At 53.6% G+C, this 22,342-nt stretch overlaps 2 protein-coding genes across 5 annotated transcripts in view; both read right to left on the bottom strand.

Moving 5' to 3' along the window:
* Nucleotides 1–504: 504 nt before the first annotated feature.
* FAM76A (family with sequence similarity 76 member A) lies at nt 505–14,962 on the bottom strand. 4 transcript variants are annotated; one of them, XM_027661327.1, is made up of 10 exons: nt 14,848–14,962; nt 13,365–13,429; nt 12,551–12,605; nt 11,902–12,054; nt 10,829–10,986; nt 10,335–10,421; nt 9,512–9,643; nt 4,329–4,464; nt 3,796–3,897; nt 505–2,526 (listed from the first exon to the last, which is right to left on the bottom strand). In XM_027661327.1, the coding sequence occupies exons 1-10, from the start codon at nt 14,926–14,928 to the stop codon at nt 2,440–2,442; spliced, it is 1,056 nt and encodes a 351-aa protein (XP_027517128.1). In that variant the 5' UTR covers nt 14,929–14,962; the 3' UTR covers nt 505–2,439. The 4 variants fall into 4 exon arrangements, with proteins under 4 accessions (XP_027517128.1, XP_027517132.1, XP_027517131.1 ...); XM_027661330.1 differs by lacking the exon at nt 505–2,526 and adding an exon at nt 2,786–3,528; XM_027661329.1 differs by lacking the exon at nt 505–2,526 and adding an exon at nt 3,535–3,665.
* A 6,431-nt stretch (nt 14,963–21,393) lies between these two features.
* The window catches only part of LOC113955650 (digestive cysteine proteinase 1-like), a 5,201-nt gene continuing 4,252 nt past the window's right edge, over nt 21,394–22,342 (bottom strand). The window contains exons 8-10 of the mRNA XM_027661400.1: nt 22,184–22,342; nt 21,780–21,969; nt 21,394–21,649 (exon numbers count right to left, since the gene is read on the bottom strand). The exon at nt 22,184–22,342 is cut by the window's right edge and continues 44 nt beyond it. Coding sequence (XP_027517201.1) covers nt 21,462–21,649; nt 21,780–21,969; nt 22,184–22,342 — 537 coding nt within the window. The 3' untranslated portion in view covers nt 21,394–21,461. The remainder of the gene's footprint in view (nt 21,650–21,779; nt 21,970–22,183) is intronic.

The following is a 22,342-nucleotide window of genomic DNA, read 5'->3' as shown; positions in this document are numbered from 1 at the left end:
GTGGGAATCTCTGGGGAGGTTTTTGCCCTCCCAAATTTCTGCTGGAAAATTGGAAGCTTTTAAAAAAAACAACCAGCACCAAAACCCCACATTTTCCCCCCTAGATTTATGGCTGAGGGAAAGACTTTGAGACACACAGGGGGTTCACTCACCTCATGTCTTAAAAAGAAACAACTCCCTTATCCTCACGTTTTGTTTTTCCTGCTATTGTTTCCCAGCTCTGTCTTTGTGTGCTCGGGGAAGAAAATAGGGAATAAATCTTGGATACAGCTGGATGGGTCCTGGGAAGCTGGATGTAACCAAGTAACAGGGCTCCTAGCAACAGGCTTGATGGGAGGATTTAAAGATAGAAAGAAAAGTAGGAGCAAAGCAAACAATGGGAAAATGCCGACTCCTTCCCAGATAAATCAGCTCCAGGCAGGGGAAAAGGTGCTTTGGTTGTTTTGTTTTTCCTTTTTTTTGTTTTTTAAAGCAAACAGAAATTCCGAGATGCAGATGGAGGGGTTTTGTGTTTTGTGTTTTTTTTGTTTTTTTTTTTTTTAAACCACTTTTACAGGTGTCAGTTTGTACAAATCCAAGCGTCCCTCGAAAACCCGGGTTATTACAAACATACAAAGAAACGATGTTTGGGTGCTACAAATCAGCTACACCACGGTGGGAGAGCGATTCCTCACGATTAAAAACCCCCAGGGAACAGTATTTACAGGGCCCTTCTCTCCCTCTTTTTTTTTTTTTTTGTTTTTATTTTTTTTTAAAATGTCTGTGTCTCGAGGGGAAGCAGAAAAAAAAAAAAAGCGAAGCCCCCCTTCCCCCGTTAAAAAAAAACCCAAACAAAAACTCCCCCCAGTGCACCTCGTTTTTCTAAAAAGTATAAAATTGGGTGAGTTTTTTTTTTTCCTGCTGTCACACTCTCGGTGAAGTGTGACAAGTTCTGGTTTTGCTTGTTTTCACGTCAGAGGTCTCTTAGAAAAACCATTAAAAAAAAAAAAGAAAAAAAGAAGAAGAAAAAAACTACATGGCAGTGTCCAATGAAAACGTGCTCCTTCCGTGTCAGAAGCCAACATCATCCCAAAAAAAGTGCCTTTTGAGTAAAATCAACTTTAGTAACAAATAAAAAAAAAAAAAAACCCACAAGAGGGTGGAAAAAAAAAAAATAATTATCACAAGCTCTATTTAAAAGCTTCATCAAAGCCCTGATGGAGCAGCCGCCCTGCAGCAAAAGGATGAGTTCTCTTACCTGCCTTCACTCCCTGCTCGGGGGTCTCCAAGCCCTGAGATGTTTCTCCACCCCCTGCCCGGATTTGGGGATGCCAAGGAGCTCCTGCCAGCCTGGAGCTTCCCCTCCAAGTGCTTTTTTTCCACCAAAAGAGGCGCCTGGGGGGCCCCAGCCCAGCTGGCCTGGCTGGAAGGGTCAGTGGTGGCTGTGCTGTTTTGGGGCAGCACATCCCTGGTACAGGGAACTCTCATAGCCCTTTGATCCTGCTGGTTTGGAATCAGCAGTGAGAAAAATCCCTGGAGAGCCCCCCCTCCAAAAAAAAAAACCCACTCCCTGGCTCAGGTGGCTGCCTGAGTAAGTGCTTTCCTGGAGCCAAGCTGGCCCCTGCATCTGGAAGGGGCAGGGAAAGGGGGGAGAAGAGGGATCACACCACGCTGCAGAAGTCATCGAAGCTCCAAAGGTCACCACGTAACCAGGGTGCTGGTGGGGGGAATTTGGGATGGGTTTGGGGCTGTATCGTTCCACTCTGGCTCCCAACCCGAAAGCTCTCATCAGAAAAACAAGGAAACACAAAACCAGGCAGTTTGGTCTGTCGAGTTGACAGAGAAAAGAAGAAAAAAATAAAAAAAATCCAAAACAAAACACACACACAAAAAAAGAAATCTTCCAAGATAAATACACAGCCCCCATTTTGGAAGCATCTTCAAAAAAAAACTTGGATCAACCGTTGTCAGCAGTGGCACAACCTCCCAGGAACATCTGTTGGGCTGGTGAGTTCTCGGCTCCCTTTTGAAGAGGGAACAGTTCAAGGGGAAAAAAGAATCCAGCTCCCACCACACCCAGCTCCTGCTTTATCTGCGGAACAACTGGCCACAGCAATTCCCTCGCAGCAGCAGGCTGGGAACCAGCAAGGAGCCCCTAATGCAGCAGGTTCCTGTTTGCTCATGGAAAGGGCTGGCAGTGGTAGCAACTGGCTAGGGAAAGATTTCTCCCAGAAAACAGTACTTCAGGGGGGGATTTAGGAAGGCCTGGGACCTCTCCCTGTGGATGGAAACCGGCCACGCTCGAGCATGCTGTCGGAAGGCAACACACATCAGGAATTCCCATGGAGTCCACGGCAGTGGGACAGTGACAACACGGAGGTTTTGGCTTCCAGGGATCCAGCGGGTCTCCCAGACTCCTTGGCTAATGCTGGGGAAAGCTCCCAGACTGGGGGGTTGGCTTTAAGGGGAGGTTATTGCTCCCGACTTCTCCGGCTTTTTGCCTTTCGACAGGGCAGCCGCTTGCTTCAGGAGTTCTCTGTTCTTGGCCTGGGAACAGGGAAAAGGGGGGTTTAAGGGTATGGATCAGCAGCAGCTCTTGGGTTCCCAGAATTGCCTGGGCAGGAGCTGCTGGCATCCTGCACAGAGGTGGAAAAGGAGGCAGATGTTGAGCTCACCTCTGACCACCTAGAAGGGGCTCTCCCATCCCAGCCCTCCCCAGAAAGGACAAAGATAAAATATCAAAACCTGAGAGCCTGGTCAAAAAAGGATCCATATGAACAATTCAAGGCACCTACAGTACACTCTGAGAGGATTTGAGGTTTTATTCTGGAATCAGTGAAACTTCCAGAGCCCCAGCCAATACCAGCAGAGAACACTTGGACACCAGAGATCAGGGCAGTCCCAGCCAGAGCTGAGCCCAGCATGGAAATCTCCAGGAGAGGCAGGTGGCTGGGACACAACTGCTCCTGGAGCTGATGCTTCCTTCTCCTCCCTCACAGGGAGCAGGAAGCACAGCCAGCCCTCTCCACACCACACACAGATGTTCCAGCCTTCAGCCAGGCAGAAGGATGAGCATGGTCAAGGGGATATCACAGGCACCAGCACTCTGACAGCAGCTGGAGGCTCCAAAACCTGCCCTGTACTGGGATACTTCCCCGGGAATGTTGGATGGAGGAGGGGCTCTTTCCTCAGAGGCAATAGAAGCCTTTTGTCTCACCCCCTCCCACCTCTCATCGCTGGGGCTTTAGATCTTTATATACCCAGAGTAATTAAAGGGTGCAAAGTTCATTCCTCTGTCTGATTTCTCCCCCTTTGACCTGATCCCTTCGATGGCTCAGGCTATTCATGCTGATAATCGCTGTGTCTCCACGGCCCTGGCAAAAATCCTGCTCTCCCTGTTCCCTCCAGCTCAGGGACTTCTTTATTTGGACTAGAGAGATACAGGGCTAAAGGAACTGCCAATTGCTCCTTTGTTCTCCCTCCTTACTGGTCACACCAATCACAAGGAGGCCATTTAGAGGTGCAGGGAGCTCACAAAGGTTCTGCAGGCTGGAAAAACAAGCTCAAACCTGATTTTGGCAATAGGTAAAATGAGTTTGATGGTTTCAGTCTAGTCCACTGAGGGACACAACACAGCACTTTACAACACAGTAAGTGTGAATGGAGGTTGGAATGCAGTGCAGAGGCTGTAGGATAGGGATGAGAAGGATTAACAGAGCCGTGTGTGCAGGAGCTCACGGGGTGTTGTGATCAGGAGTGTCCTCAGTCACTCCCAGATAAAGCACAGCCCAGCAAATTGACCCAAGAGTGTGTCACCTGTAACTGCTCCATGACCTCCTTGTGTGTCTTCTCCATCTGGTTCATCTTTGCCCTCATCTGTGATTCCTGGTACTGCAGGTCGGCTTTCAGCTCCGTGATCTGGGGAGAGACCAGGAAGGAGCAAGGGAGCTGGAAGAGGCAATGAATTCCCTCCCCCCAGACGCTCCCTGCCACGGAAAACACCTCTGCAGAAGGTGTGTGAGACTGGCTGAGGTCAGAGACGTGCTGGGGGAGTGCAAGCACACCAGAACCGTGTCCCTGAGCAGCACAGGGACTGCAAGGAGCAGCGTGTTCACTCCCAGTCTTGCCCACACACAGAGGTCTCCAAGAGAGTGGTCAGGAAGTGACCCTTTATGAAATGAGATCTCCTGGGTGGGTCCAGAGAGCCTCTTGGCTTTGGACAGGAGACAGCCTGCAAGCAGCCAGACATGCTCTTGCTCACTCCAAGATAAAAAACCAGGCTGTGTCTTGGAGTGTGATCTGTGAGAACATTCCAGCCTGCTGGGGGGGAAGCAAGCCAAGGGCTGTACCTTCTTCTCCTTCTCCAGAATCATCTGATCCTTCTGGTGCAGCATCTTTTTTAAAGTAGCCACTTCCTCCTTCAGCTGGGCAATGATGACAAAGTGGTCGGTGCCAGGGGAGTCCAGGGCGAGGTCTGGAGAAAAGCTGCAGCAAAGAACAGGGAGAGGCTCTCAGCACAACCCTCATTTCCACCGAGTCAGGGGAAACTCCCACGGATGCATTCAGATGGGAATGATTTCAGGATCCTTCAGGATCCTTCTTCGAACCAAAGAGCTGAAGACAGCAATCAGAGAAATACTGAAACTTTTATGATCCCTCTGGAACTCCTCTGCTCACAGGCAGTCCTTGGATGCACCGCAGAACTTCCCACTGAATGTAAACAAACATTCTGGCAGGGAGGGGACATGAAAGAGAAACAAATAACGCCCAAGTTCAACAAACAGAGCAAAGGGAACAGCTAAATTGAAGTCAGCACTGTCCTCAGCAGGAAAAAGGGGTAAAAAACATGCTGGACTTTGTATTTTGGTTCTGCCACGGTAAAGCAATTTAGGGAGAAGCTTCATTATCTCAGAGCAGGAAAAACTCTCTGGGAAGACAGAGAAATAGCTGAGCACATCACCTGTACACCACCAGGTCTCTAATCATAAGCAACCAGCTGGGAACTTATCTGGACTGGTAAATCACAAACCTCCCTACGAGACACCCAGTGAGCCGGGGCAGCCACACACAGTCCTGTGCTGCAGGAATATTCTGGATCATAAGATACCACAAGCTGCAGCCACAGGCCCAGGGAGCTCACCCGGTTTTTCCCTGCCCTCTGTTCCACCCCTAAGGCTGGTTTTTATCTCCTAAGAGGGCAGTGCACTCCCAGCCACACACACGTGAAACTGCTGTATAAAAACTGAGCAGCAATAAGACAACAAAGCCTAACCTAGAAGATGGACTTCAGGTCTGGCTGTTATCAGATAAGCAAAGATAAATCACCAGGGTCACCTGGAGCCTGACTCCTTTTTTTTTTTAAAGCCTCCAGAGTAGGTCATCACTGAGCTCTAAAGCTGGGAGCTGCAGCAGGGTGTGGCAGGCACGATCTGAACCCAAAATTCTGCCTCTCTCGAGGATGTTTCCACCTCTGAGCTTTCAGTTCCCCACCAAGGCAGAGAGTACCCACTGCTCACCTCACATGGGGTCTCCTCTAGTGCCTGGAAACGATCCATTTCCTAATTAAAAGCACAGCCTGCTTTGACTGGACTCGTTAGCGAGGGGATGTGGCAGGAGAAAGGCTCCTTCCCCCACTGTGCTGGGGATCTACAGAGGGGAACTAAGCAGAGGCAGCTTCCCAGATCTGAGAGTCAGAGGATGGCCCTGAGGCGCTGGGAAAGAAAGCTTGGCAAAGGAAAACTCGGGACTGAGGGGCTGCAGGAGACAGCCCACGGTGGAGGAGCCTGGCATGGCTAAAACATGCTGACAGCAGAGCCCACACTGAGATGTGGCAGCACTCTGGGCACGCTGGATCCATTTTAAAACTGTTCCCAAGTAGTTTTCCCAAGTGCAGGCTGTGCAGGATGATGGTGGGAGCTCCATCACCTTCCTGTGTGCAAGCACGTTACCAACAGCAGCTTTAATTTCCCACTCAGTGCAAATATGCTGGGGAGGAGAGAGAGAAATCAAAAAATCCCCAGCCTCCACGGAGGAAAAAAAGGGTTCCTCACCATTCCCTCTGGCTAAAAACAATCCCTTGACACACCATTCCTTTGCCCAGGCACGCTTCCCTCCTGCCGTGCCCTGGGGGGATAAAGAGTGCTGGGAGATGCTCCCATTTCCCTGAGCAGCTCCAGCAGGAAAAATTCCCTGCTTGGCAGCTCCTGCTGCCCAGCACGTCGTGGAGGAGCAGGGAAGGTGAGAGCCAGCCCTGCCACCCAGTGGGGAGAAGGGACAGGAGGGACACCAACCTTCCACAGAGCACCCACCAGCTGGGAACGAGGGCTTGGAGTTATCAGGGATCCCCTGCTGGGGCAGGGGGATAAAGTATAAATAAATATCAGGCAGGTATTTTCCTGTCCAGCTGCTGCAAAATGCCCCCTCAAATATGTCAAGGTGCTAATTAAAAAAGCAGCTTTTTTTTTTTTGATTCCCTCTTATATTTTTTAAAGGCTGACAAATGAAAGGTTCCTCTGTCTTTAAGGGAGCAGCCTGAGACTCCAAAACCAGAAGGAAAACTGCCAAATGCAAGTCACTTCATTCCTTTAAAAAACAGATCAAGAACTAAAACAACCAAGCAAAAAAAAAAAACCAAAAAACAAGAGCCATATCCTCTACAAATAAACTCAGCATCCCTGCCCCTTGGGATAGGTCGGGGGCCATGTGCTCCCCCTGTTCAAACAGCCGAAAATGCACGTTGCTAATTAAAGGGGAATTGATGAGCTCCCGTTGTTTTCAGTGCAGACAGAGGACAAAAATGGAGCTGTTCCAAAGGCACCTGCCTCTCTATTGACTGGAACAGAAACCAAATTGACTGCCTTAAACTCCACACCTGTTAAATGGCTGAAATTAGGCAAAGCAAATGCCAAGCTTAAGGATTTTGCTATTCAAGTCAGGCTGGCGTGAAGAGGCACAGATCAGGCATGGAACCAGCATCCAGGTTTCACCTCAGACAAAAAGCACCTAGAATACAGCAGCCAGCCCTGGGCCCCCAACACCAGGAGGACCTGGAGCTGCTGGAGCAACTTCAGAGGCCACAGAGGTGCTCCAAGGGCTGGAGCCCCTCTGCCCTGGAGCCAGGCTGGGAGAGCTGGAGGAGAGAAGGCTCCAGGGAGGCCTTGGAGCCCCTTCCAGTGCCTAAAGGGGCTCCAGGAGAGCTGGAGAGGGACTGGGCACAAGGGATGGAGGGACAGGACACAGGGAATGGCTTCCCACTGCCAGAGGGCAGGGTTAGATGGGATATTGGGAAGAAATTCTCCCCATCCCTGGAAGTGTCCAAGGCCAGGTTGGAGCAACCTGGGTTGGTGGAAGGGGTCCCTGCCCGTGGCAGGGGGGTGGAATGAGATGGGCTTTAATGTTCCTTCCAACCCAAACCATTCTGGGATTCCAAGAAAAACATCTCTCACATGCAAAACTCCATCCAGGCCAAAGGACCAGCATCTGGGCCCACACTCCCCCTACCACCCCAAAAGCCGGTGCAGTTCAGCCCAAGTCCCACGGTTTTAATCTTTTTAAAGCCAGGACTCTTCTATGCAAATGAGAACCTTTTCTATGCAAAATGAGGACCTTTTTACAAGGCAACTTTGCTGCTGAGCACCCTCAGGCACCGCTGCCCTCCCCCAGCTGTCGCTGCCTGGTGTTAAAAGCCCAATTTAGCACCTTGTTTGCGGTGAGAGAAGAAGGGGCCACAGCCTGTTCCCTCCGCAGAGCCTGCAGTGTAAAAACACGACAGGATGGGGACATCAAAACTGCCCAAATTAGGACCAGAAGAGCTCCAGAGGCTGGAGGTGAAGCCAGAGCAGGACTGAGGGGCAGGATTAGTAAGGATTAGTAAGGCCAGGTCTGCTGCAAGATGTGCTGAGAGCACTGTGAGGGAAAACCACCCCCCCTGCAGCAGGGCCAGAGCTATTTGCTCCTCCCAGAGCTCCCCCAGGACAAACCATTCAACACCACCCTTTAAATGACTGTTGGGAATCGCCCTGTCCCCACAGCCATGGGGAGCAAGAGCCACCCAAAATATGTAAGCAAACACATACAGAGAGAATTCTGTTAAGACACAGTAAAGGAATTCCTATAGTATCCAAAAAGGAGCAACGGTTTCAGATAAGCTGGACCTTGTTGGAGGTGTTGCCAAAGTCAACTGAGCTCAAACATGCCCAAATTTTGCCCAGGTGAGGCTGCACCAGAGGTTTGGCTGGAGCCAGGAAACACTGCACAGGAAGGGGGGGCTGCTCTCAGCAGTGAGGAGGTGCTGGTTGTGTCACCCCACTCCCGACTGTGCTGCTGCAGACCCCAACCCCAGGCTCTGCCCCAAACTCCAGGCTGACTCTGGGGAGGACAGTCTCACAGAAAATACTGTAAATGGGGAGGGTTTTAGGGGTTCATCCTCACAAAAAAAAAACCAAAACAACTTCAGGAACTCCAAAACCTCATTCAAAGAACCCCCATTATTATTCCACTCAAGACACATGTGTCTATTTAAGGCAGCTGCAGCTCTTGCCTTTTCTGCAGCACGTTGCTGGAGCTCTTTAGTTGCTAAATTTACACTCAAGTTTGTTACTGGGATTCATCAAAAAAAAAAAAAAGTCTGTAGCAAGGCCCACAGCCTTGGCAGGAGCCAGACTGACAACATCTGACACGAGAGCAGGAAGGAGGCACTTGATTGCTCCAATCCATGCTCCTGTTTCCTAAAGGAATGGCTTGAGCAACCCCAGAGCACTGGACATTTCAGGGTTTGGGGGTTTTTAAGCCAGCAGGGCTGTTACAGGGAGTTATGAGATCTCAGCCCAGGATTTAATGGGGAGATAAAAACACTTGGTGCTGTCCTACAGCCTCTCTAGAGGGAAAGCTGCAGCAGGACTGAAGGGCTGCCCCAGTTCTACCAGCAACTTGTGTCCAGCCTCTCCTTTCGCTCTGAAGGGAGATGAATTCTGACCCCTCTGTGCTCAGCCACGGCTCCCAAGCTGTATTTAATCCTTAAATTTTTTCAGCTTTTTAGTTACAACACTGCTCAGGTGGTAAATGGTCTTGCAGACCACTCTGTGGGAGCCACTGCCCTACAAAATCACTGGAGGTCTATTTTATAGAATCATGGAATGGTTTGGGTTGGAAGGGACCTTAAAGAAGATCTCGTTCCACGCCCTGCCATGGGCAGGGACACCCTCCCCTAGTGCAGGTTGCTCCAAGCCCCATCCCACCTGGCCTTGGACACTTCCAGGGATGAGGCATTTCCCATGGGAGCATTTCAGACATCAACACTGACTGGGTGTCAACAGCATCTACAGGAGAGGTTTGATCTGTGATCTCAGAGACATTCAAGGCAGGTGGTGATGAATTAATTACCAGGGGCTTTACCAGACCCTTTGGCACTAACTACGCTCTGGTCCACGCTCCCAAATCCCTGCTGTTTAGAAAGAGATCCATGGAGAGGGAGAGTTCCCGTGTGTGAGGCAGTTCCCAGGGAGGGAGGGGAGAAAACAACAGGTGATCTCACTTCAGGATGTCAGTGCCTTGAGCAACAGGACAATGGTGGGCCCCGAGAGCCTGTTGGGAAGCAGCCCACTGCGCCAACGTGGACGGGGCCCTCTGGATAAGGGGGCAAAGCATCTCGGGAGAGGAAGGAACGCTGAGAATCAGAGAGGAAAGGCAGGAATGAAAATATGCATGTACAAGACCACAAAAACACAAATCCACCTTAATCTCCTGTTTCTGCTAGTGACCCCCCCATCCTGCTGCACAGGCAGCTGGTGACAACGTGAGCCAGCGCTGAGTGTGGCAGCAGAATGGGGTTGGATGCTCTCACAGAATCATGGAATGGTTTGGGTTGAAAGGGACCTTAAAGCTCATTTCATTCCACCCCCCTGCCACGGGCAGAGACACCTTCCACTAGCCCAGGTTGCTCCAAGCCCCATCCAGCCTGGCCTTGGACACTTCCAGGGATGAGGAGTCCACAACATTTCAAGCAAAGCTGTTTGGTTGCTCGTCCCTCCCCCAAAGGCAGGAGGGGACATGGGAGGTGGGTCTGGATCCTCTCCTGTCCTCCGAGGGTCTCCCTGCAGGAGCACAAACCCTGCAGGAGCACAAACCCTGCAGGAGCACAAACCCTGCAGGTGCTCAGCACTGTTTTCCTCTTCAAACCTGTGTCTAAATGCCAGGCAACACTGGCCTGCCAGGTTCTAGTACAGCCCCTCGAGGGCCCAAAGCCCGAGATCCCTGCTCTGGCATAAGAGCTTCCTGCTGTTCACACACAACTCTGTCTTAGATAAACTCAGCAAACAAACCCACCCACCCACAATTTCCCCATGTAAGAAGCTCACCTGTCACCATTGGCAGATATGGCGTCAAACTTGGCTTTCTTCTTTGGGATTTCATTCTGAATGGAAGAGGTGGATAAGGTTTTCTGGCTAGAAAAAAAAAGGAGGAAATTGTATGTCAGAACCTGAATGACTTTCAGTCTAAGACAGAGAGAGGCAGATAAATATTCCCACCCACTTTGATCCCATTAAAACAATATTTCCCGGTGCAAGAAAGAGCGATAAAAAATTCATTCCTTGAAGAGTCGCTGGAGACTAAAAATAAACAGAAAACAATGAGTCAGGCAGAGCAGCACGTGGGTGAAGAACTCCTGCTTAAAAATCTGCATTTTAATCATTGAATTCTACAAATGCAACTTCCATTGTGTACAAGCTCAGCAAGTCAGATCACTCGGAAGCACAGGTCTGCAGCACAGCGGGGTTTAAAAACAAGCAAAGCCTGGCTTAGCCAGGCCCTCCTGCACTTAGACAGCGCCCAAAGCCTTCCCCAAGGTTACCTGTTGTAGTGGCTGCCACTGCTGAGCCTGCTGAACTGCTCCTTCTCCTGCAGGCTGGCCCGGGAAGAGCTGCTCAGGTGTTTGCACTGCTCTTTGGTCTTCTGCAGGACCCGTTTGTAGGACAACGTGCACAACCAGCACAGCAGCTTCCCATCCACCTGGAAAGGGAGGGAGAAAGGAGTTTGGGCCTATTTTTCCCTGCTCATAAAGCAAATAGAGAAAAGGCAAGAAGCACCTTCAGGCTTAAGATCACATATGAATAAGCAGGGACTCAAAGAGGATCCCCTGGATGGACACCAAACCAGCAAGAGGAGGCTCAGCAGGACAGGGGTTATCAGAGCAGCCTCCTAAATGAGGAGATGTTTACAGTCTGCAGGAAGCAGGCCTTGGGAATACAAACATCAGGAATACACACCTCCTACAGAGCACTTAAGGTGTTTAAGCCAAGGCTGTGCAGAAGCCATGGAATGGGTTTCCTGGTGGAGGTAAAACACATCCAGCTCCTTCCAAATATCATTCCCCATCCCTCTCCCCGAGCAGCACCTCACTTCTCACTCAGAGGCCTCTGCTCCTCTGCCACCCCTTGGGACAAATCTAAGAGATCTTTCTCAGTAGGTCTGGCAGAGGAGCAGAAGGGGCTTAAAAATTAAACAGCTCTAAAGCACAGTAAAGCTCAACTCCCCAGAAACACTCCATAACCAAGGGACAATCCCTTCTGGAACCATGGAATGGTTTGGGGTGGAAGGGACCTTAAAGGTCATCCAGTCCCACCCCCTGCCAAGGGCAGGGACACCTTCCACCAGCCCAGGTTGCTCCATGCCCTGTCCAACCTGCCTTGGACACCTCCAGGGATGGGGCAGCCACAGCTTCTCTGGGCAACCTGTGCCAGGGCCTCCCCACCCTCACAGCCAACAATTCCTTCCCAATCTCCCATCTAACCCTGCCCTCCGCCAAGGTGAAGCCATTCCCCGTTGTCTGATCAGGAATGCTGGAGAAGCCTTGAAGGAGATGGGCAGAGGATCACTGTGATGAGCCCTTTCACCTTTCCAGCCTCCTTTTCCACCAGTACTGACCTTCTTCCTGTCGTCCTTCCTGTCGAAGGCACACTGCTGCTTGCACTGCTCACACGAGTGAGGGGGGCCGTACTTCTTCTCCGAGTTGGTGCAACGCTGGCACTTGTTTCCAATAAATGCTGCTATGATGTTGCAGTACTGGCAGGGCTTTGGCTTCAAGAAACAAGAACAACTGATTAATGCATTGCTCCTTCCCCTCCTCCCCATAATTTCTAACTTTTCTTTCCTCATATGACGCCGATCCAGGAGACATAACTCCAGCTGGGTGTATCTATCCATGGCACCCAAGTGCTGTGAAATCTTTGGAAAAACGTCTAACACCCAAAAAAGAACCAATCCAAATCTCTATTTCAGACTTCAGACAGGCAGGAAATAAAGATTTATCACTGCTTCCTGCAGCAATCTCAGTCTGTAAGCACACTGCTGTTTCTGCTGGGTATCGAACAGATCATTTCCTGGCCTTAAATGATGCAAAGCTGCTCTTTTTCGGTGCTAAAAGAAGAGGAAAAAGTCAAAGCTTCACGCCTGAGTGACCTGTGGTATTGATCAGTCATGCTCTTACAGCAGAGCCAGTCCATAAACTGCTCTGGGATTTCAGCAGGATAAAGACAAGAGGGATGAAAGGAAGAGAGGCTCATGAATCACTTACCGTGCCGTAGAGCTTCACGTTCTGAGCACACTTCTTGCATATTGTGTGGGTTTTGCTGTGAAAAAAACAGAAGGCAGGTCATTCCACTGACACTTCCCAATAGAAAGTGAAACCTCTGTGGTTGGGAATCCCAGGATCCCTGGGTGAGATCCCAGCCTCCCCTCTGCTCCATCTCTGGGAGTCAGATATCAAAGTGCTCTTCCTAACCCCATCTGGCTGAGCAAAAGTTGCCAAAAAGTGGCATCACTAAGAGGTGTCTTTTAATTAAGGCATCCCCAGATGACACCAGTTTTTCTGTGCTTACAAACACAGGATTTGATCACTGACTAATTGGGAGCAGGAGTGATTCAGCACCATCCTGGAGGATGAGGTTAAGGCAGGTGAGGACAGAAGTGTATTTGTCCAGCAAACACAGGAAGGAACACCCCACTTGGCTGTGGGTTTACCAGTCCTCCCTCTGACTTGTCAAAATGCAAAAAGGCAAAAGCCCAGCTGAAGGAAACACGACAGGAAGGAAGTTCTGGGTACCAGAAATCAGGTAAAGAGGAAAACTCGTGGGCAGATGCACCCAGAGCCTTCACTGGAAGACGCATCTGAGCACTGACCAAAAATAAAAGCCAAGCAAAAGGTGTGACCCAAGGGCACTGCAGACACTGGGACTCGCCCAGCAGAGCTTTGAAGGCGGGCAAAGGTCCCCCAGGTATTCCATGGCAGCAATTATGGCTCAGTCAGCAGAGGTGTGGAAGCACTACAGTCACCCAGGTGTGTCTGCTCCACAGGAAACATGGATCTGCCCAGCTCAGCAGGCATTTACCTTTCCTGCTGGAATTCAGTCCTGCAGTAAGTGCATTTAACAATGGGATGAGCAATCCGGCACTCCTGCAAGGACACAGGTGTTCAGTGAGGTGCAGTGCTGCTCCCACGCTCCCATTCCCCAAATCCCACAGCTCCTGCTGCCCTCCACCCCCAAACGCTTCCTGCCTTTAGTCATGAGGGACAAGGAAGGGTGGCAGGGATGTGTCACAGGTGAGCCAGGAGTGAACTGAGATCCATGACCGGGGCTTGTTTGTGCCAGAGCAGGGTCACGGGGTGGCCTGGGCTCCCAGGGCAGGAACACACAATCCTGCCTCAGTTACTCACAGCTCTGCCCTCCAGCAGCTCCTGGTGCCTCCAGCCCTGCTCTCCTCCCATCCTAGCTCTCTCAGGCTCCCCCACACTCACCTGCTTTGCCCCAGAGATCACACATTACTCCAGTTCCTGCCCCATCTCATCCCTGATTTCACTCTTCCCCACCCAGACTGTGCCCCAAAACCCACCTCCTTCCTTCGAGGTACCATCAGATCTCCCATTTGTGTCCCCAGATGCTCCCAAACCCCTCAGGACCCCCCAAACCCTCCACACCTCTCTCCTTGCTAAAAGCCTTCCTCACAAACAGCCCTTCAGGTGCCCCCAGGCCTTCCCTCAGGAATAGCCCCCCATTTCCCCCCAGTATCACCATGACTCCCACTCCAACACCCTCCAAACACCCCCAGCACCCCCAAACTGCCTTCAGTGCCCTCAGGTCCCTCTGACAAACAGCTCCTCTCAGCGGCTCCCCAAACACCCCCCTGACAGCCCCCAGGCTCTACCCCTGTGCTCCAGCCCCTCCAAACCTCCCAAATGTTCCCAGGGCCTCCCCTACACTCCCCCCCGCCCACCCCACAGACCCCAAATAGCCTCACAACTCTCCAGTCTCCACAGACACCCCCAGTGCCTCCTCACAAACAGCCCCCCAATTGCCCTCAGTCCCTCTAAGAGCCCCCAGACCCCTCAAAAACACCCCCTGCCTGCCCTCCCTCACAAACAGCGATCCAAGGGGGAAAAACCCCTCAGCCCCCCCACAACTACCTCACAGACAGCTTCTCCCAGCCTCTCCCTCACAAACTACCTCCCCAATTCCCTCATAGACCACCCCCTCCAATTCCCTGACAAGCTGCCCTCCCCCCCATCAGCCTACTCATAAACTGTCCCCCCCCGAGCTCCCTCAGCTCCCTCACAGCCCCCCACCCTCAGCTCCCTCACAGTTCCCTCACAAACAGCCCCCCAAAGATCATCCTCCACGATTCCCTGACAAACTGCCCTCGCCAGACTCCCCCATCAGCCCCCTCAGAAACAACCCCCCAAGCTCCCTCACTCAGACTGCCCCCCCAAGTCCCCTCACAGCCCCTCAGTCCCCACACCGCCTCCCCCACATCCCTCCCAGCCCCCTCCCCCTCAGCCCCCCGACCCTCCGCCCGCTCCCATCCCCAGTCCCGGACCTTGCAGAGCTGCTGTCCCTGGCTGAGCGCCTCGAAGGGGAAGCGCTGGTGGCACTTGGTGCAGGCGTACAGCGCCGCCATCCCGCCGCCCTGCTGACAGGCGCGGCCCCGCCGCCCCGCCCCGCGGGCCCGCCCCGCCCTCGACCGCCGCCCATTGGTTGCGCGCCGCGTCACTCATGCCGCAGCAGCTTCTGATTGGTTTGAAGTGCCGTCAATCAGGGCGCGGAGGGGCGGGGCGGAGCCTAACGTCACGTGGGAGGGGGCCTGCGGTGATGCAACCGCCCGGCCCCGCGTGACGCGACGCGCGGGGGAGGTCTCGCGAGATTTCGAGCGCGGGGGCGAAAACCCGGAAGTGGGGCTGGAAATGAGCTGGTCTTAACTGGGCTGGGACTGGGAATAGGGCTGGGAGTGGGGCTAGGCCAGGGCCGGGGGAAAGGGCTGAGCTGAGACAGGGCCAAGGGAAGGGGCTGAGCTGGGAGAAAGACCTGAACTAAACCAGGGCCACAACTGGGAAAAGGAACTGAGCTAAGACAGGACCAGGAGAAGGGACTGGGCTGGGTGGAGCAGGGCTGGGCCAGGGTTGGAAGAAAGACCTAAGCTAAGCCAGAGCCACAGGAAGGGGCTGAGCTGGGCTGGGAGAAGGGGCTGAGCAGGGCTAGGGCCAGGCCAAGTGTGGCTGGGTCAAGGGAAGGGGCTGAGCTGGGCGGGACTGGGAGGAAGAACTGAACTAAGCCAGGGCTGTGGGAAAGGGTTGAACTGAGCTGGGCGAAGGGGTTGAGCAGGGCCACACCAGGGCTGGGAGAAGGCAGCTGAGCTGGGCCTGGGCCAGGCCAAGTGGGGCTGGGTCAGGTGTCAGGGCTGAGCTGGGCCAGGGCCAAATTCCCATCCCTGGAGGTGGCTGTCAGTGCTCTGGGATGGGTGACAAGGTGGGGATGGGGCACAGGCTGGACTTGATGATCTCGGGGGTCTTTTCCAACCTCTGGGATTCTGTGAAGGGGCTGAGCTGGGCTGAGGGAAGGGTAAAGGAGGGGGATGGATGGCAGGGCTAAACCAGGACAAAGTGAAAGGAAGATGAGGAACTGGAGTGTGGTGGGGGAGGGCAGAGGGAGGAATGGGGGCTGGATTAGGGCTGGAAGAGGAGTGGAAGCTGAGTTAGAGCTGGGCTGGGGAGATGAGGAGCTGCTGCAGCGAGGGGAAGGTCTCTGTGGAGGTGGGTGAAGGAGGGTCAGGGCTGGGGGAAGGAAGGAAGGAAGCAGAAGGAGCAGGGGAGTGTGGGGAGGAGGAGGAGGAGGGGATTTCTCCACCTTAAGGGGGAGCAGAGACAGGGGCAGGGCAGAGGGAAAACTGTGGCTGGAGGGGTTGAGAGAAAGAGAATTGGAGGAAGAGGAAGGGAGAATGAGGCAGGAGGTGGTGTCTGCAGAGAGAGGAAAACCTCCACCTGAACTTGCTTCCCCCTTTGCTCTGGCTCCAGCAGCTGCAGCTGCTCACCCACCACTCCCAGGCACAGCCAAGGCTGGGATTCCAGGGGTGGATCTGCCCCTGGTGTGGGGAAGGGTTGGAGCAAACTGCAGCTCCCTGTGTTTGCAGCTTGGCAGCAGCTCCAGGTGGGAGCACGGGGGAGATTTGGCCCTGTTTCATTTCTGGAGTGGGGTTGGACTCTCTGCAGCCAGGGCAGGTCACACGCTGCACACACACAGTAAATGCTCATTTTTCTCATCCAGTAATTGTCATTTTGACACAGGGGAGGTGCTGTGAGCTCACAGCTCGAAGGAATGGGGGAATTACTGCATTTTGGAGTTAAAAACTCACTCTAAAGCCAAGACAGAGTGAGCAAAAGGCAGTAACTACTCGCAGTTGTGTTAATAAACCCACAGTGTGATCTGCTCCCTGTGCTCCTGCACCCTTCCCTCTCTCAGGCATTCAGGGATACCTTGGAATCTTTGGGAAACTTCTACCCTTTTCTTTTTTTTTTTTCCCTTACACCAGATGACAGAGTATTCCCAGTCCTGGCTGGTGCAATTGGAAGCTGAAATCTGAGCTGCTCAGGCTTTCCCAGGAAGGACCGGGGGAGTGTCTTGGGTTTTTAGCTTGGCTGCGTGGGTGTGCATAATAAACCCGGCTTCTGCTGTGCTTGGCTACCTCGGGGACTCGTTCTAATCACCGGGCAAATGTGCTGTGTGTAGGAGAAATGCTTAATTTCATGAAATTAGCCGCATTGTGCTGGATGCCGGGCGCTGATTGGGAAACATCCCATCGGTGGGAAGCGGGAGGCAGAGCTTGGCAGAGGCGGAGGATGGCTGGGAACAAACCCCGCCTCGCTGCTCAGGGGCTGCCGCGCTCCCGGGAAGGGTTTTGGGGGACGAGGAGGAGGCGGAGGGTTGGGGCCGCCCGGGTTTTGGGGTTTGACAGCGCACCTGGAGGAGGGAACCGCCCGCGATCTGTTACAGGAAATCCTGGAATGATTTGGGCTGGAAGGGACCTTAAAGCTCATTTCATTCCACCCCCCTGCCGTGGGCAGGGACACCTTCCACCAGCCCAGGTTGCTCCAAGCCCCGTCCAACCTGGCCTTGGACACTTCCAGGGATAGGGCAGCCACAGCTTCTCTGGGAAACCTTTTCCAGTACCTCACCACCCTCTGAGTAAAGAATTCCTCCCCAATACCCAACTAACCCTGCCCTCTTTTAATTTGAATCCATTCCCTCCTATCCTACCAAATAAAACCTAAAAGTCAGGGGGTGGGGGTGGGGGTGTGTGAAGTGGCAAAATACCTCGGGCTGAAAGGAGAGGGAATGGTTTGGTTTGAGCCCGTGAACAACAGACCTGCCAGAGCAGGCGCCAAGGGAGAAACATTTGGCTGAGGGAGAGCGTTTGTAAAGCTGCTACTGAGGAAGTGTGAGAAGGAACCTTTAGGAAGCCGCTGCCTCGGTGATTTTCCAGGAGAGCTGTGCTGGCAGCAAAGAGGCTCCGAGCTTTGCAGAGCTTGGAAGGCTGCTCAGATTAATTGGATGCACCATTTCATCATGGAACGGTTTGGGCTGGAAGGGATCTTAAAGATTAGCTCATTCCACGCCCCTGCCACGGGCAGGGGCACTTATTTGTGCCCCAAACCCCTCTGGCTACTGTGTAAGACAGCAAAAGTGACGTGAGGTCCCCTGGATTGTGGTCTTTGCCATCCTAAAGTCTCAGGGTTTTAGGTAAAACATGTCCTTCCCCTCTGTGAACCACCTGCTCTGTCCTGGGGAGATCCAGCCCCCCTGGAACCCCTTCCCCAGGGTGTAGGAGTGTTGTTGGGAGCTCTCCATCAACCCATCAACCTCTCCAACTCCTCTCCCCCCCCCTCAGGTCGTCTGGAGCATTTGGGAGCCAAGAAGTTGCCAAGGCAAGTTTGATTCAGCCCCTGTTCCCTGACACCGTCTGTGGTTCTCTGTAAATCACTAACAGATAATAATTTCATATTCTGGCTCTGCGTGTCCCCTGCCTGCTGAATAATTACCTTGTTTTGTGCGAGCCGTGAGAGGTTTTCACAGATAATTCATCCAGTGGGGAGAGGCAGCCAGATTTTGGGCTGGAGCACATTTTCTGGCCACCTGGCATTGCTGCACAAAGGTCTGTGCTGGAGCACAGCTGCCTCCGGAGGGAAGTGCCGTATCCAGGACAGCCGAGGGCAGGGCGAAGAACCAAACCCGGCTGAAATCCCAGCCGCCCTCCCTCGGAGGATAATTTAGCTTGGCAAGCCCAGCCCACCCTGAATTGCTGGATGTGTGGACAGATTGATCCCACAGATCTGGATGCTCTCAGCCGCAGAGAGGCCGTTTCACTGGAAACAGGATTCCTCCCAGGAGCGGTTTGGGATGGTGAGCTCCGTCTGGGCTCGCTCCCCACGGCCTGGCTGGGGCTGGGGGGGGGGGTTTGGAGCCCAGTGTGGAGCTGGGATTGCCTCAAGGTTCTCATCCCCATGCCAGGGGTGAGTTGATGCGGGGCAGGAGGAGAAGGGATCATCCCTGTGCCTGTATCCTGGAGGCTCCCAGAAGCAGGGGAATTGCTGGTGTCACTGTGCTGAGGGGGCTCCAGTCACAGAATCACTGAGGTGGGAAAAGAACACTGAGATCATCGAGTCCAACCCGTGCCTCATCCCCACCTTGTCACCCAGCCCAGAGCACTGAGAGCCACCTCCAGTCTTTCCTTAAACACCTCCAGGGGTGGGGACTCCACCCCCTCCAATGCCTCACCTTTTTGTGAAGAATGAGACATCTCAGCCCTGTCCTTCACCCCCTTCACCCGACAGAGAGCACAGTGTCCTCTTTAACATGGACTCCATCCCATCACAGGGACACTGTTGAGTTGAAGCCACACCTCACCGTGACTGACAGCCCTTTGCTGAGCATCTTCGTGAATCAATTCCCAGAGAAGCATCAGGAGAGCATCAGGCAGGACAAACAAGCTGTTTGGAGGCTCAGGGGAGCCTGTGAGGTGGCCAAACAGGCTCCCACCTCCAGCACGAGCCGCCACCAGCTTGGACTTTCTCCAGAGGGCTTGGTGTGCAGGCAGACACCTCCTCTGCCTGGTTTAAGCACTGGAGCACCAACCTGAAGGAGAAGTTGAGGGTCTCAAGTGGATGTGTGGGAGGTGGGTGCCAAATCCTCTCACCTTTCACTGTCTGGGCAATGCTTGCTCCCCTAAAGCACCAACCTCGGCTGATATTTCCTCGTCAAGGCATCAAATCTGGGGAGTTTCCTGCTGCTCTGCAGGCAAGGTGCCTCTTCCAAAAGCAACCTTAAATGCAGACCTTCAGGCCAGCTTTGCTTCCAATAAACAGCAGGATTTGGAGTGGTTGTGCTTTGCTGTGCTCTGCAAAACCTGGAACCACTCTGAGGTTTGGGTGCCCAGGGAAGTCTGGAGGTCACAGCTCAGCCGGGCTGGGAGCCAGAACCCACGGCTGGCTCTGCAAACCTCCCTCCAGGTATGTCCTTTCTTGTTTTTCTCCCTTTTCAAATATCATAAATGGCTTTTTTTTTTTTTTTTTTAAAAGTTCCCAGCCATCCTGAACTACCCACGCTCGGAACTGCAATATCCCTCCTGCCACAAATGCAGAATTTCAGTAAATGCTTCCTTGGGGGTGCAAAACCTCCAGCTCTCAAAGCCACTTGCGTGTTCAGCAGCAAATTCAGGACATCACCTCTCCAAAGGGAGCCTGAAAGTCACGGTCCCCTGAAAGTCAAAGCATGTTTTATTGACTGCAGTCAAGAGAATCAAAGATCTGGAGACCTGGACTCCCACGGAATAAACCACATTAGTCCTGTGCAGGGATCATTCCTCTCCCAGACGTGAATTCCAGTCAGCCTCCCCTGCTGGGAATGATTAAAGACCCCTTTAGCAATCAGCAAAGTGTCGTATAAGCAGGTGAACAAGTGAAAGAAAACAAGGGGAAGTGTTGACCTGCCCCCCTCTGCTGGGAGCAGTCACATTGACGGGATGGAAGTGCAGCTCCCTGGGTGCTGCCGGCTGTTTGCTGTACAAAATTGGGATGCAGCCACGGGGGATGGCACTTCTCAACTACCAAACCCTCATTCTGGGGGAAGGCACAGCCTGTGCAGATGCAGACACAAGCCAGGGGTGATTTTTCCCCTCTCCTAGGCTCCCTTCCCCAGCTGCTAGCCGGGTTCAGGCTGGGAAGGCAAACTGGGAAGCTCTCACTGGGAGCTCTAGGCTGCCCGCTGGAGCTGCCAGCTTGGCTCCAGTCCCAGGTTGGACATCAGTAGGGAGCCCAAACCCCAAGAATGAACCTTCACACCACACTGATCTCCAACCTGGACACCCCAAGAGCAGCACCACCCTCGCCAAACCCTTGGCTTATGGTGAGGTTTCACCTGGCCACAAAGTTTTGGGGTGAAGCTCTGGAGCAAGGAGAGATGGAAGGAGCACAACAGCTCTGGAGTGGCAGCTCTGAGCCTGGCTGAGCCCCAGGATCCCCAGGCAGCCTTCCCTGAAGTGTCCTGGGTGAAATGACTCCTTTGGGTCCATCTGGGCTCCCTCCACCCAAGGGACCCTCAGGAGCTCTGCCTTCCCCCTGGCAGGTGGGGAAACAGAGTCACCGGGTGCTGATCTGTGGGGGAGCCTGGAGAGAGGCTGAGCAGAGGACCCAGGAGTTTCTCTCTTCCCAACATGACACCAACTGCTGGGATGGGGCAGAATCCTGTTGGGAACTGGAGTCTGAGCCAAGCCCAGCTTCTGAGAGAGGATTCAGGCTCCTTCCCGCTGCTGGGGAAGGGAGTGCTGGCACTTCTGGGGGTGGCACTGACAGCCCTGGGGTTAAGGCACGTGTAACCCAGGCAGGGCTGAGCACAGGGTGGAACTCATCGCACAGACGCTGCAGAGTCAGTCACAGCCAGGGCTGCTGGGCAGCAGGGTGGCAGATGGGTTGAGACTGGTTGAAGACACCCCAGCAGGACACAGAATCACTTCTACAGCTTTTTATTGCCAAAATGGTTAAATAACTCTGCAGAGGGCTGGGAGCATCCTCCGACCTCCCAGCTGAGCTGCCCCACAATCACCTCCCGGTGCCCCACATCCCTCTGCCAGCTCTGCATCCATCTGGAGCTGCCCAGGAGGGGACATCAGGCCAGGATGGGGAAGGAGGCGGCAGTGGCCACGCCGCAGTTGTTGTCCTTCATGGCCATGAGGATGTAGCCATCGTTGCCCCAGTAGGTGGACCAGGAGTTCTTGATGAGCCAGTAGCCCTTGCCGTGCAGGACCCCGTAGCCCACGGCCAGCACCGCGTGGTCCAGCGCCCAAGTCTCGTTTCCTGGATGGAAGAGAGAAGAAAACAAAGCCAACTCAGTCCCTGTCTCGGAGCTAAATCCCACCCTACAAATAGTTTTGCTTATCCCAGTGGCAATGAGCAGGGTATGGAGCCTCCAGGGGCTGGGACTCACCACAGAGGGGCTCCTCGTAGACACCGTTGGCGTAGAAGGCGAAGGACTTGTGGGAGGCGTCGATGTTGACGGCCACGGGGCCGTGCTTGACCAGTGCAGCCTTCAGGGCCACGGCACTGCCCGGTGCCACGCGGGCGTAGCCAGCCAGGGGGGCCACCAGCTCCGACTGGTTACAGTGACAGTAGCCATTCTGGAGTGGGAGCAGGGAAAGCTGAGGTGGCACCAGGGTCCCGGGGCAGGTTGGGGTAGTGAGGAGGTGGGAGGGAGTGAGGCAGCTCAGATGGAGCATCCAAAGCGGAGCCATCCGCTGCCAAAGGGCAGATGGCTGGTTTGGGAGAGCCTGGAGGGAAGGTCTGGGGAGGGAGTGGCACTGCACCCTCACTGAGTGGCACTGCCAGCCTCACCTGCCCCAGGTAGGGCCCGTAGGACTCGGTGCTGGCGATGCCACCGTGTTTCTTGATCCACTCATAGGCTCTCCACTCCTCCCCCCCATCACAGGCGTAGTTCCCGAAGCCCCAGGAGCAGTCGATGAGGACTTGTTGGGACAGGGGGGTCAGCACGCC

The sequence above is a fragment of the Corapipo altera genome, unplaced genomic scaffold, assembly GCF_003945725.1.
Source record: "Corapipo altera isolate COAL_440 unplaced genomic scaffold, ASM394572v1 201, whole genome shotgun sequence".
Lineage (NCBI taxonomy): Eukaryota > Metazoa > Chordata > Aves > Passeriformes > Pipridae > Corapipo > Corapipo altera.
The sequence above is the reverse complement of the archived record's forward strand: the minus strand, read 5'-3'. Positions and strand labels throughout refer to the sequence as shown.